Here is a 13,504-nt window from a genome sequence, read left to right as displayed (position 1 = left end):
TGTATTTGTCTTTGTGGGTGGAGGCAGGAGTGCTAGCATATACAAACAGAGAGGTTCAGACTCATTATATAAACATAAGGTAGCATAGTATAAATGGTCCAGATCACCTCCAAAATCTGGTTCCTTATACCATTTGGACTTGTACTGAAGGTTTAATCAGAATCGGCCCATAACTAGCAAACCAATTAACAGACAGAAGAAAAAAAAACTTTGGTGATTATTATACCTTCTGGTTGAGGTAATTAAAAAAGCAGATTTTAAACAAGACATTCTTAAGTGCTAAATTAATAAGTAAATAAACATTAAAGAAACAAAGGCAAAGGTTTGAACATGAGCATTTTGAGTTATATCTTAATAAACTGCATTCCTAAGAATATCTTATTTTAATCCCAACTAATACCAACAAATATAAAAACCCTAAGTATCAAAGTTCTTCCGCTAAACAAGTTCAAATGAAATACCTATAAGACACATTACAAAAGTGTTGGTAAAAAAAATAAATAGTTTGATAAATCTGGGTCTGAATAGAAAGGTGCAAACCCTAACCTGGAATATATTAAGAAAACTATAAAGAGATTATGTTTCCATTAATATATCAACTAGACCAGTGGTCGGTAACCTTATTGGCTGAGAGAGCCATGAAAGCCAAATATTTTAAAATGCATTTCGTGAGAGCCATATAATATTTTTTAACACTGAATAAAACTAAATATGTGCATTTTTAAGTAAGACCAACCTTTTTAGAGTATAATAAGTCTATTGTTCTTTTTAATAACATTGTTTTCCTGAAGCTAACCGATAATAAATAAAATTATTCTTACCAATAATGCGACTTCTTGAACAGGTGCGGTAGAAAACAGATGGATGGAAAGGGACAAGCGGTAGAAAATGGATGGTTGGATGGATGGATGGATTAAAATGCATGTGAATGTTTTATATTTTGAATGTTATTTTTAACACTGTGATTACCAGCGGAATTATTCATTACTTATCGTGTTAAGCAATGTCAGGTAAGATTTATCTGAGAGCCAGATGCAGTCATCAAAAGAGCCACAGCTGGCACGAGAGCCATAGGTTCCCTACCCCTGAACTAGACCTGTGGTTCTCAAACTTGTTTTCCCAAAGTACCACCTCAGAAAAAATTGGCTCTCCAAGTACCACCATAGTGACCAACATTAAAATACAGTAGTGTAGAAGGTCTAAGTATTTATTAAAAAAAGGCGGAAGTTTTATTCAACAAATATATTTAATATATTCGACCACATTACACACAGTTTGAACAGTTACACAATGTTTGAATATAGAAATATAAAACATTGTACTTTAGTTAAACTATGTTTGAATATAGAAATATAAAACACTGTACTTTAATCAAGTGATTGTTTGGCATACCACGAGTTGGAGCCTCCGTGCCACTATTTATACATGTACCAGAGTTTGAGAATCACTGAACTAGATGTTAGGGGTGCTGAAAAAACGTCATTCACATCCGAATCACAATACTTATTTATTTTGATTCTAAATTGATTCCTAATTTTTAAGAATCCATTTTTGCACAAAAAACATTTTCTTATTTTTTTTTAAGAATCCATTTTTTAAGAAAACATGTTTTAAGCTAGCTCTGAGCTTAATTGTTGCATGTAAATGTCATACGCCATCAGCCAACAGAAGCCTTTGTAACCTGTAACCTGTTTTATTATCATTTCCATTACAATTAATATACAGTATTGCGAGAATCTGGTTGAATCGAGAACTGATTCTGAATCGAATCGTCACCCCAAAAATCTGACTTGAATCAAATCGTGAGTGGTTGTAAGATTCACATTCCTACAAAATGTAGAATTATTATAATTTATTATTATACTAGTTCTAATAAATGACAAAATATCCATCCGTTTATTATGCCTCTGATTGTTACTGGGGTCGCGGGTAAGCTGGAGCCTATTCCACCTGACATTGTGCGAAGTGAAAGTCAGCCAAACGCAGTTATAAAAAAAATAAAACAAATAACGAATAAAAACAAAAACAAACTATAAAATTAACACAACTTTATATTTTCCTCCATATGCAATGAATATGTTTTATATTTACTAAATACAGTAGGAAGGGGAGTCATATGCCCCCATTCATCGCGGTTTACCTTACACATGAAATGTGACAAATTGTTGGGGGAGGGTCGCACTATCCACTTTAGCCACCAAATGGCAGTCGAGGGTTTAATATATTCAATTTTTGTTTGACCACACTGCCCCCCCTCCTCTTACGGGAGATGCACCCAGGAATGGGGCCATATGAGTATCTTCCCTACTATAATAAAATACTATATTTATAGGGAACATATTCACCATTAATTAGTTTCTTATTACATTAACAGAGACTAAATTTAGAGTTATTTGGACAATAGGGGAACATATAAATGTTAGGGTTAGGGTTACTAATAAGCAATAATTCTGAGGTTATTGAGGGAAGACTTAGTTAATGGCTTACTGGTTGTATAGGGTCCTTGAGGGTGCATGGGAGTTTGCTCAACCAGTCTACATGTGCTTTGTGGACTTGGAGAAGGCATTCGACCGTGTACCCCGGGAAGTCCTGTGGGGAGTGCTCAGAGAGTATGGGGTAACGGACTGTCTTATTGTGGCGGTTCGCTCCCTGTATAATCAGTGTCAGAGCTTGGTCCGCATTGCCGGCAGTACGTCGGACCTGTTTCCAGTGAGGGTTGGACTCCGCCAGGGCTGCCCTTTGTCACCGATTCTGTTCATAACCTTTATGGACAGAATTTCTAGGCGCAGTCAGGGCGTTGAGGGTATCTGGTTTGGTGGCTGCAGGATTAGGTCTCTGCTTTTTGCAGATGATGTGGTCCTGATGGCTTCATCTGGCCAAGATCTTCAGCTCTCACTGGATCGGTTCGCAGCCGAGTGTGAAGCGACTGGGATGGGAATCAGCACCTCCAAATCCGAGTCCATGGTTCTCGCCCGGAAAAGGGTGGAGTGCCATCTCCGGGTTGGGGAGGAGATCTTGCCCCAAGTGGAGGAGTTCAAGTACCTCGGAGTCTTGTTCACGAGTGAGGGAAGAGTGGATCGTGAGATCGACAGGCGGATCGGTGCGGCGTCTTCAGTAATGCGGACGCTGTATCGATCCGTTGTGGTGAAGAAGGAGCTGAGCCAGAAGGCAAAGCTCTCGATTTACCGGTCGATCTACGTTCCCATCCTCACCTATGGTCATGAGCTTTGGGTCATGACCGAAAGGACAAGATCACGGGTACAAGCGGCCGAAATGAGTTTCCTCCGCCGGGTGGCGGGGCTCTCCCTTAGAGATAGGGTGAGAAGCTCTGTCATCCGGGGGGAGCTCAAAGTAAAGCCGCTGCTCCTCCACATCGAGAGGAGCCAGATGAGGTGGTTCGGGCATCTGGTCAGGATGCCACCCAAACGCCTCCCTCGGGAGGTGTTTCGGGCACGTCCGACCGGTAGGAGGCCACGGGGAAGACCCAGGACGCGTTGGGAAGACTATGTCTCCCGGCTGGCCTGGGAACGCCTCGGGATCCCCCGGGAGGAGCTGGACGAAGTGGCTGGGGAGAGGGAAGTCTGGGCTTCCCTGCTTAGGCTGCTGCCCCCGCGACCCGACCTCGGATAAGCGGAAGAAGATGGATGGATGGATGGATGGTTGTATAATAAGGTCATGCAGAATAAGGCATTAATAAGCACTTAATAATGACTAATTAAGAGCCAATATGTTACTAATTTTCATGTTAATAAGCAACTAACTAATGGTGAATATGTGTTCTTCATACTACCCTATATTTGTATAATTTAGAACCATGCAATTGTGAATTTCTCGCTGCTTTTAAAAACATGTCAAAGCATATCAGCGTGTTTTATTCCTATGAATAGAAACGCAGTTTTTAGATGTGTTGACAAACCATTCACACACACACACACACACACACACACAAACATATTGACAGTCCTTAGCGTTAATTTGTGTGGTTCTAACCCTCTTACGCTGTAATATTGTTTAATGAAAAGTCTACTTAATGTTCGGTCCCTCTTAAGTTGTGAATCATCCTTTTGGTGCAAGAAGCCACTGGAGGAACAGATTCATAGGTCAACCCATCCCGGCGGACCTGTTTGATAGGAATGCAAAAACACCTTTGGGGAAGGAGAGCACCTGCATGTTTTCCTAATGAGGCCTTGCAGGAGATTCACTCATTCCAAACAACAGCAGATCAATGGCAAACATCCAAAGACTGGAACAAATAAATGGCCTTCACTAAATAGAGGAGCGAGGTGAGTCACTTTTGAAGGGATGTTGATTGCAATAGGGAATTTAATTCACTCCGTATTTAGCTACAGAGGACATTTTGTACCAACTGAGCGTGTGCACAGCTTACCTTCACTGCAGTCCGTTCCTTGGAATCCAGTATCAGAACAGTCGCATGTGGGCTTGTTGTTGATTAAGCTGCACACTCCGCCATTCAAGCACATGTTAGCTGCGCCACAAAGGTCCTTTAAGAGCCCTGCGCTGTCCATCATGACAGATGCCGTGTTGTTGACCTTTATGTCTGTTATCCAGCCGGTGAAAGGTGCCTGATCCCTAATGGCGGCGGATGTAAGACGTAACGCCACAGACCGCAACTCCGGCGGGATCCCGCCCACAAACAAATTGCTGAAAACGGTCATATCCCGTCTTTTGGATTTCACCTCCACCCATTTGACATCATCGTCCACCACCAGGGTCGTGTTCTTAAAGTTTCTCCGTATGGTGACGGCGTGCCACTGGCCGTCATCGACCGCTGCGTCGGATACGACGGAGGCGGGCTCGGCGCAGAAGATGGAAAAACGAAGGCTAAGTCTCCCGTTGAGTATGAAGAGTTCCAAGAAGTCGCAAAATCCCTCGTCGTCAAAGTAAACCAGCAGCCCGTGGGAGCTCTTTGTTTTCATGTTGAAACTCATTTCACTTTCGCAGCACGCGTTCCAAACTGGGAATCGTGCCCACTGTCCCTCTGCACCTGTAAACTCCAGACAAGTGCCAAGTTCGACGTAGCCACAAATAAGCAGCCCGACCCAAATAAAATGGGCACTGTGATGCTTTTGTAAAACCATTGTGAGAACACTAATCTATGTGGATGGCTGAATTTATTTATAGGAACCTTTGCTTAAGCAAGATGTAAAGTGGTTTGACTGTGACAAAGAGCCAGATATAATTAGGCGTCTCATGTTAGGGTAAAAAAATAATAGATTTTTAATGGACTAAAAACATTCAGTTTATAGCCTGAGGGGGAAATTCTAATACTGCCTATGTGCCAAAATAGTCTGAACTCCTTCAAGGTCCTCTATGCCATGGCTCTGGAAAATGAAAAACTGAAAGGGATTCAAATGCAAAAATTGTTTGTGATCATGGAAGAGCTCCTCCTGACGCCAGTTAGCGAATGCACGGTTTCACATGAGTCGACACTGCAGCCTTAATCTTCATGTTCAGGCCAACGTGGTTTTGGCTGGTAACTGAGAGCCTTGCTGTGGGCTTTTCACCCGGCGTCCTCTCTAACAAAGTGAAAATAAGCCATATGGACACAAAGTGGCTTGATGAGCTCAGCAAAAGAGGCAGTCTGTCCGTCCAGACACTCTCCAAGTTCCCTGCAAAAGAAACATTTGAGTACAAAATCAGCCTTTAACTTTTAGATTGAAATTCTTTGTCTAAAGCTTTAAATACTTCAGAATGATGTCAGCATGGAGAATTTGGAATTCAGCTAAAATGCTCTGGATTACATATATCTCTAAATTCGTACATAGCTCCAGAGGTTTAAACACATGACATTTGTAATACAAATATAGTTACTAAGTCCTGCCGGTACCCCTGCAAAGATGTCTTGGTGGACGACGGTGGTGTTTTTCAAACAATCTTGCTTAAATTCTACAGACTAGTGCTTCTTAGTCTTCTAAGGCCCCGTTTACACTGCACACCAATTCTGATTTCTTTGCCGTCAAGCATACTTGCCAACCCTCCTGAATTTTCCGGGAGACTCCCGAAATTCAGCGCCTCTCCCGAAAACCTCCCAGGACAAATATTCTCCCGAAAATCTCCCGATTTTCAGCCGGAGCTGGAGGCCACGCCCCATCCAGCTCCATGCGGACCTGAGTGAGGAACTAAATCATCCAGACTAGACATAAATTGTATTATTATGTTTATCTTACCTAAAAATAAATATATTTATTAATAAAAAAAAAAAAATTAATACATTTTTACGATATTTTGCTAAAAACATCAAAATTAATTGTATTTTTATATGTATTTTTTCTGACTCCTTATTACATCCAGCCATAGAATTATACATTAAAATAAACATATTGGAAATAATTAATTTTAAATGATCATAATAATTCATTTAAAATGACCATATTTAATTATTAAAATAATTGCTTGTTTATCAACAACTTTAGCATTTTATCAATTACATTTTGAAGCTGTCAGAAGCCAAGTTATGTTATATTCCTTAATATTTATTTATGCAAGTTTGAAGTATCAATTATCTAAACACAGTTTTGTTTGCATATTTTCAGGATGTAGATATATATATATATATATATATATATATACATATATATATATATATATATATATATATATATATATGTATGTATATATATATATATATATGCATGAAATACTTTACTTGGTGAATTCTAGCTGTCAATATACTCCTCCCCTCTTAACCACGCCCCCACCCTCAACCACGCCCCTGCCCCACCCCCACCTCCCGAAATCGGAGGTCTCAAGGTTGGCAAGTATGCCGTCAAGTGACACAGATTTTGTTGCCTCTAAACGCTCCAAAATGCTTCAAATCTGATCTTTTGGCATCAAATTCAGGCCACATCAGGAGGTATTCCGAATTAGATTGGAATCTGAATTTTTCAAATACGACCAGTCTAAACGCAATGCGACCCGAATGTGACTTTTTCATCAGCTTTAGGTGAGCTATGTTATTCGTGTGCGCCGGAAAGACACAGTGGATATTTCATTACAAGATCCGGTTTCGGCGAGCAAAGTCTATAGTTCGTGAGTTCAAACCCCGGCCGAGTCATACCAAAGACTATACAAATGGGACCCATTACCTCCCTGCTTGGCATTTAGCATCAAGGGTTGGAATTGGGGGTTAAATCACCAAATTGATTCCCGAGCGTGGCCACCGCTGCTGCTCACTGCTCCCCTCACCTCCCAGGGGGTGAACAAGGGGATGAGTCAAATGCAGAGAGTAATGTCATCACACCTAGTGTGTGTGTGTGTGTGAGACTGCCAGTGGTACTTTAACTTTAATTTTAAGACGACCAAATTTTCGGTGCATCACTTGTCAATAGTGCACAAATAATAGGTTATATGTAATATATGAATAAATATATTGTGATTCCGAAGGAATAGTAATTGTTGAAAGACCGAAATTGGCGCTGTGGCGTATTTGCTTATATGTGACTTGGAGAAAAAGCTCCCGTAGATCCCAATGATGTCCGTGTATTATCTACCTAACAGCCATAAAAATATTAGAACCCTCCCAAATATATTTTACTATATACATCCATTCATACATTATATTACTTTCATTTGCTTTCATGTAAAAAAAACACTCAGTAGCGACTTTTTCCTGGTCAACTTCCTTTGTTTGCACTTTATCGAAGTGTGGATGCAAGTGACGCCAAGGCCACATTGTGTGCATTTACAATGGAGTCTGATAAAAAAACAAATTTTTCTTGCAGTGTAAACAGTCAGCAGGAAAAAATCACATATAAAAAAAAAATCTGATTTGCGCCACTTTGGCCTGCAGTGTAAACGTAGTCTAAAATGTTGTGCTGATACAAAGGGGTCATATTATGATTTTTTTTTTCTACACGTAAACACTTCCTTGTGGTCTACATGTAATGGTGATAAAAAAAAATGGCATCATTTGTGTAAAAAATGCAAGTACACCTCTGCATAACATTGTATCTGTATTAACATTAACAAAAAAAAAAAATGTATGATAAATAAATATAGATCAACATGGAACAAAAAATAACTGAATTAACATTTTTTTAAATCTATAACAGCAAAGAGTTCAAGTGCATCAATTTGACATTAAAAAAAGTTGATCCTTATTTAAACTATAATATATTAATAATACTATATATAATATAATATAATATATAATTTAATATAATATAATAATTAATAACACATTCAAATTGATCAGCAACATTAACTCAGATGCACAATATTCACAAGTGAATTATATTTATATAACGCTTTTCTCTAGAGATTCAAAGCGCATTACAAAGTGAAACCCATTATCTGCATTATTAAGTTATATTTAAACCCGTGTGGGTGCACTAGGAGCAGGAGGGTAAAGTATCTTGCTCAAGGACACAACGGAAGTGACTAGAATAGCGGAACCAGGGATAAAACCTGGAATCCTCATGTTGCTGGTTGACGTGGCTCTACCAACCGAGCCACGCCAACCCCATAAACACTTTAACCAGCAAAACAAAAATAATTAAAACAATTTGTGCTGATTTTTTAATCTAAATGAGGACATCTGGATTCAAAGCTACAATGAGTATGTTCTGTTGTGCACAGCTTTTCAAAGCGGGGTTTGAAGCATGATACTGCATGACACTGATAGCGTGTTCCTGGGGGCCATACACGTCCCCCTGGCATTGCACCGCATCCCACCAGGGGGGGCTGCCCCACTATTTGAGAAGAACTGGTCTAAATTGTGCATAGACTTTGTTTTACAGACCATCTTCAAGCAACTTTTTGAACGTTTTTTTAGAACGGCCTTATTTACGTGCCAAAGCCCTCCTCCGGGTCAAGCCCTGTCTCCAACCCGTGAGCCATGTAGTTTTTAGCACTTCCATAACGTTTCTACTGACAGATGAAGGTCTGAACTAATGTTGTCCCGATACCAAAATGTTGGTACCGGTACCAAAATTATTTCGATACTTTTCAGTACTTTTCAGTACTTTTCTAAATAAAGGGGACCACAGAAATTGCAGCTTTATTTTAACAAAGAATCTTACGGTACATTAAACATATGTTTCTTATTGCAATTTAGTCCTTAAATAAAATAGTGAACATACAAGACAACTTGTCTTTTAGTAGTACCAGTAAGTAAGCAAACAAAGACTCCTAATTTAGCTGCTGACATATGCAGTTGTGTCATTTTCCATTTTATTATTTTGTCAAAATTATTTAGGACAAGTGGTTGAAAATAAATTACTAATCTACTTGTTCATTTACTGTTAATATCTGCTTACGTTCTCTTTTAACATGTTCTATCTACACTTCAGTTAAAATGTAATAATCATTTATTCTTCTGTTGTTTGATACTTTACATTAGTTTTGGATGACACCACAAATTTGGGTATCAATTCGATACCAAGTCGTTACAGGATCATACATTGGTCATATTCAAAGTCCTCATGTGTCCTGGGGCATATTTCCTGAGTTTATAAACATAATATACATTTAAAAAAAACAAAAGAAGATGTTGTGATGCCAAAAAATATCAATGTAATCATAGTAGTATCGGGGTGGGGGGACCGGTACTTTTCAGAGGCAGTATAGTAACAAATATGATTCATTAGTATCGCGGTACAATGCTAATAACTGTATACCGTACAACCCTAGTTAGAAAACTGAACGCTACTTTTGATTAGAAACAGCGGAGGATTTTAGCATGCATGTGCATGTTTAAGCAAGTCTGCAACTTATTGACTAAAACTTTGGACTACAACTGATAAAAATGGCGGACTTGCGCAAAGCTCTTCGGGAACATCTCGACCATGTATGGAGATATCCGCTGACTTAACTTAGGCAAAATATGTCACAATCGTCTAAAATTGTAAACGGCTTGTTTAGAAAAAGTCTAAAGTGGTTCATTAATATTTCCACCACGTATTTATGGTTTGTATTTAAATTTGCAGGACTTATGAGGATCCCAAATACAGAAAAAAACAGGTAACACCAGTTAAGAAAATGTTGGTTTTGCATGATATGAGCTCTTTAACTAAACTTTACAAAGGGCGTTTTGTAGAGCACATTGAGCTGTGTGACACATTTTAAAAATCAATCCAATTGTTGGTGTTTAAAAACAGTGCCACCATGTGGTGTATTTGTCAGAAATCCCAGCAGTGATAAAAGCTTTGACAAAATGTTCACCCGTTTGTGGGCAGCGTTTTAGGAGTACAGGGGAAGCTTCCACAAAAAAGACATACATGTGAAGAAAAAAGCTCATCGACAATTTAAGTAGATTTTCTTTGCATTAAAAAGGGAAAACGGCCCAGTTCAGTTTTGATTGAAATCTCCAGTGTTCATACAACACGAAGACCTCGGATATCAGTGAGTTTGCATTTTTGTGATAGCAACAGGAAAAAAAGAGTGATATAGACCCTATAATGGGTCCATATCGCCGATGTTGCAAATGGTACACACATCTCTCTCCTGGCTATCAGTTTATTGGTTTTTGCAAGATGCACTTCCCTTCATTCATATATTTACTCCTATAGAGTACACCTCAGAAAGGTTTATTTGAATTGACTTTGATGATACTGTCATGATCTCTTATGGCAATCAATATCATTTCCTGTCCAGCACTTTTATTTGTGTTGCATTTCCTGTTTTCCTGCTTTTTTTTTTTTTTTTTGCCACTATATCTGTCTGAATGCTGGCTCCCTCACCTGTCCCCTGATTGGCAAACAGGACACACCTGGTATGGAGCAGCGGTTAACCAACTTGCACAACGACACCAACGTAGCCTCTACAGCAGGGGTGTCAAATGTACGGCCCGAGGGGCCGGATCAGGCCCGCGAAAAGGTTTTATCCGTCCCGCGGGATGAGTTTGCTAAGTATAAAAATAACCTGAAATGTTTGAATGAAAGAAACAGCTGTTCTAAATGTGTCCACAAGATGTCACAATAGCAATTATTTGTATTTTTGTAGATGATGCTACATATGTACAAAATAAACCACATGATGAACCAAATGATCATAAACCAAATGATCAAACTACATAAATAACATCCAGTAATTTGATGTTGATATCATTTGTTTTATCTTGATTGAAAATTAACACCCAATGAGTTGACTGATGAACAGTATCACATCATTCATTCAGAAAATATAAATAACGACAAAGAAATGATTAACCGTGAAGTATAAGTGTAAAAAAAACAACAACAACATTATGATTTGTACATTTTCAGAATGTACTTGTCCTATTTTTTAAACAAAGAAAACAATTTGAAGTTGTCTTTATTTTTAAGTTATCATGCCGTGATTTTACCACTTGGGAGTAGATTTTTCTCCATCTGGCCCCCGATCTAAAATGAGTTTGACACCCCTGCTCGACAGTAAATAAAGTGGACTCGAACATATCCACCATTCATTCTCAAAGCGTTAAGCCTCTTTTTTTCCTGCTTACAGCTGGTAGGAGTCATATGTACATTGTGTCTGGGGATTGCTATAATATGCTGCGATGTATCAACCGACAGCATTCGTGTTGAGTTAATTTATTATGTTTCCGTGCCGCCTCGGTTACACCATCTATCATCATTTCCACACAACCTATGAGGGGAATTGCACCAATACACTTTTGGTACAGTAAATACATTAAATATGATCATTTGGGGATATTTGCACACTAAGCATGTACAATAATTGGACCGACTCCTGCCTACCACAATCAGAAAGCATACATAATTTAATATGCTGTGTTGAAACACACTCAGCAACTTCTGTACCCTTGCATAAAATGCACATGTATTAATATGGTATATTGTGAGAATGGGGGGGGGGCACAAGGAAAAAAGTGCGTCACTTTCCTCACAAAAAGGTGGATTTGTGCAAAGACGTTACTTGCAATGAGCGCATTGTGTTTGCCTCAGTTTGCCACAATTTAGGATGCGCGTGCACGTACGCGGACGGTGCAGCAAAATGTTTTGAATAAGTAACACTTATGTGCGACTGTTTCCCTCCCAAAGCGACTGAATTCAATGCTTCTTTTACAGGTCTCATTCCTTTACATTACATCATGCAAAGCAGTTTCACCCTCTTTAAAAAAAAAATATATATATATATATATATATATATATATATATATATATATATATATATATATATATATATATATATATATATATAATTAATAACTCTGAGAAATGCTCCACTATACGTTGCGTACGGGACTTATAGTTGGTGCAAAAGCAACCTGCACTAAAGTAATGTCCATAAAAAAAAACGCGATATGAGACCGTCCACTTCCACTCTAAAGTAGTATAATACTGGATTTACCTTCAATATGCGTCCTGCCACAATGTCCTCACCTTTTTTAAAAAAAAAAAAAAGCACGCACAAAGAAAGGCAATAAAGAAGGAAAAAGGCAATGGCGCGTCCAGACGAAGAGTATATAGGATGTAGAGAATCCAGTTGAAGTGGAGGTGCAGTGTGTGGACTGTGGAGCTTCCCCTGTTGAGCTCGTCCACGGACTGCCAGCTTTCCACAGACAGAGCGCGTCACGTGACGTGCAGGGGCGGGGCTGGATGCTGGGTGCTGGATGCAGCACCTTGGACAGCGCCTCAGCATCCACATACACAGGCACACACGAGACTTATGTAGGAACCAAAAGTGCATACATGCACCCTTCAAAGGACACTTTCATACAAGGGCTGTCAAAAAAACCAAAACAGTTAACTCGTGATTAATTAAAAAAAAAAAAAAAATAAATAAATTTTAAAAAAAAGATCGCATTAATCATGTATATAAGGGGTGTCAAACTCATTTTAGCTCAGGGGCTGCATGGAGGAAAACCTGTGCATACGTGGGGCCGGACTATTAAAATCATGGCATTAAAACCAAAAAAAATAAAGACAACTCGAGATTGCTACCATAAACAAGTTGAAAAACGTATTCGGGTGTTACCATTTAGTGGTCAATTGTAAGGAATATGTACTGAACTGTGCAATCTACTAATACAAGTTTCAATCAATCAATCAATCAATTTATTTTGTCTTACTTAGGCTAAAAATAGAACAAACACATTCTGAAAATATTACAATAAAAATATAGAAAAAAATACCGGCAGCGTTAAAAGTTTAGCTCCATGAAGGAAAGAAGAAAGTGAATAAATGTACATATGCATAAACAAATTGTTTGCTTTTCTGTAATTTTTTTGTAATTAATTAAGTAACATTTATGATCTCATTAATTATGTATAGCAGGGGTGTCAAACTCATTTTAGCTCAGGGGCCGCATGGAGGAAAACATGTACAGACGCGGGGCCGGACTATTAAAATCACGGCATTCAGACTAAAAGAATAAAGACAACTTGAGATTGTTTTCTTTTGTCTTACTTTGGCTAAAAATAGAAAAAAACACATTCTGAAAATATTACAATGAAAATATAGAAAAAAATACCGGCAGCGGTAAAGTTTAGATCCATGAAGGAAAGAAGAAAGTTAAGTTAAAGGTAAAGTACCAATGATTG

The 13,504-nt window shown here is 38.6% G+C and overlaps 1 protein-coding gene across 19 annotated transcripts in view; it reads right to left on the bottom strand.

Annotated features, from left to right (window-relative positions):
- The window catches only part of LOC133605783 (neurexin-1a-like), a 670,433-nt gene extending 657,940 nt beyond the window's left edge, over nucleotides 1–12,493 (bottom strand). For 18 of the 19 annotated variants that reach the window (XM_061959083.1, XM_061959095.1, XM_061959164.1 and 15 more), the window contains exons 1-2: nucleotides 12,313–12,493; nucleotides 4,388–5,630 (exon numbers count right to left, since the gene is read on the bottom strand). In XM_061959083.1, the coding sequence (XP_061815067.1) occupies nucleotides 4,388–5,099 (712 nt within the window). In that variant the 5' untranslated portion in view covers nucleotides 5,100–5,630; nucleotides 12,313–12,493. The remainder of the gene's footprint in view (nucleotides 1–4,387; nucleotides 5,631–12,312) is intronic. The other variant, XM_061959088.1, reaches the window with a different exon arrangement.
- Nucleotides 12,494–13,504: the final 1,011 nt, after the last annotated feature.

This window comes from Nerophis lumbriciformis, linkage group LG02, assembly GCF_033978685.3.
Source record: "Nerophis lumbriciformis linkage group LG02, RoL_Nlum_v2.1, whole genome shotgun sequence".
NCBI classification, from domain to species: Eukaryota; Metazoa; Chordata; class Actinopteri; order Syngnathiformes; family Syngnathidae; genus Nerophis; species Nerophis lumbriciformis.
The sequence above is the reverse complement of the archived record's forward strand: the minus strand, read 5'-3'. Positions and strand labels throughout refer to the sequence as shown.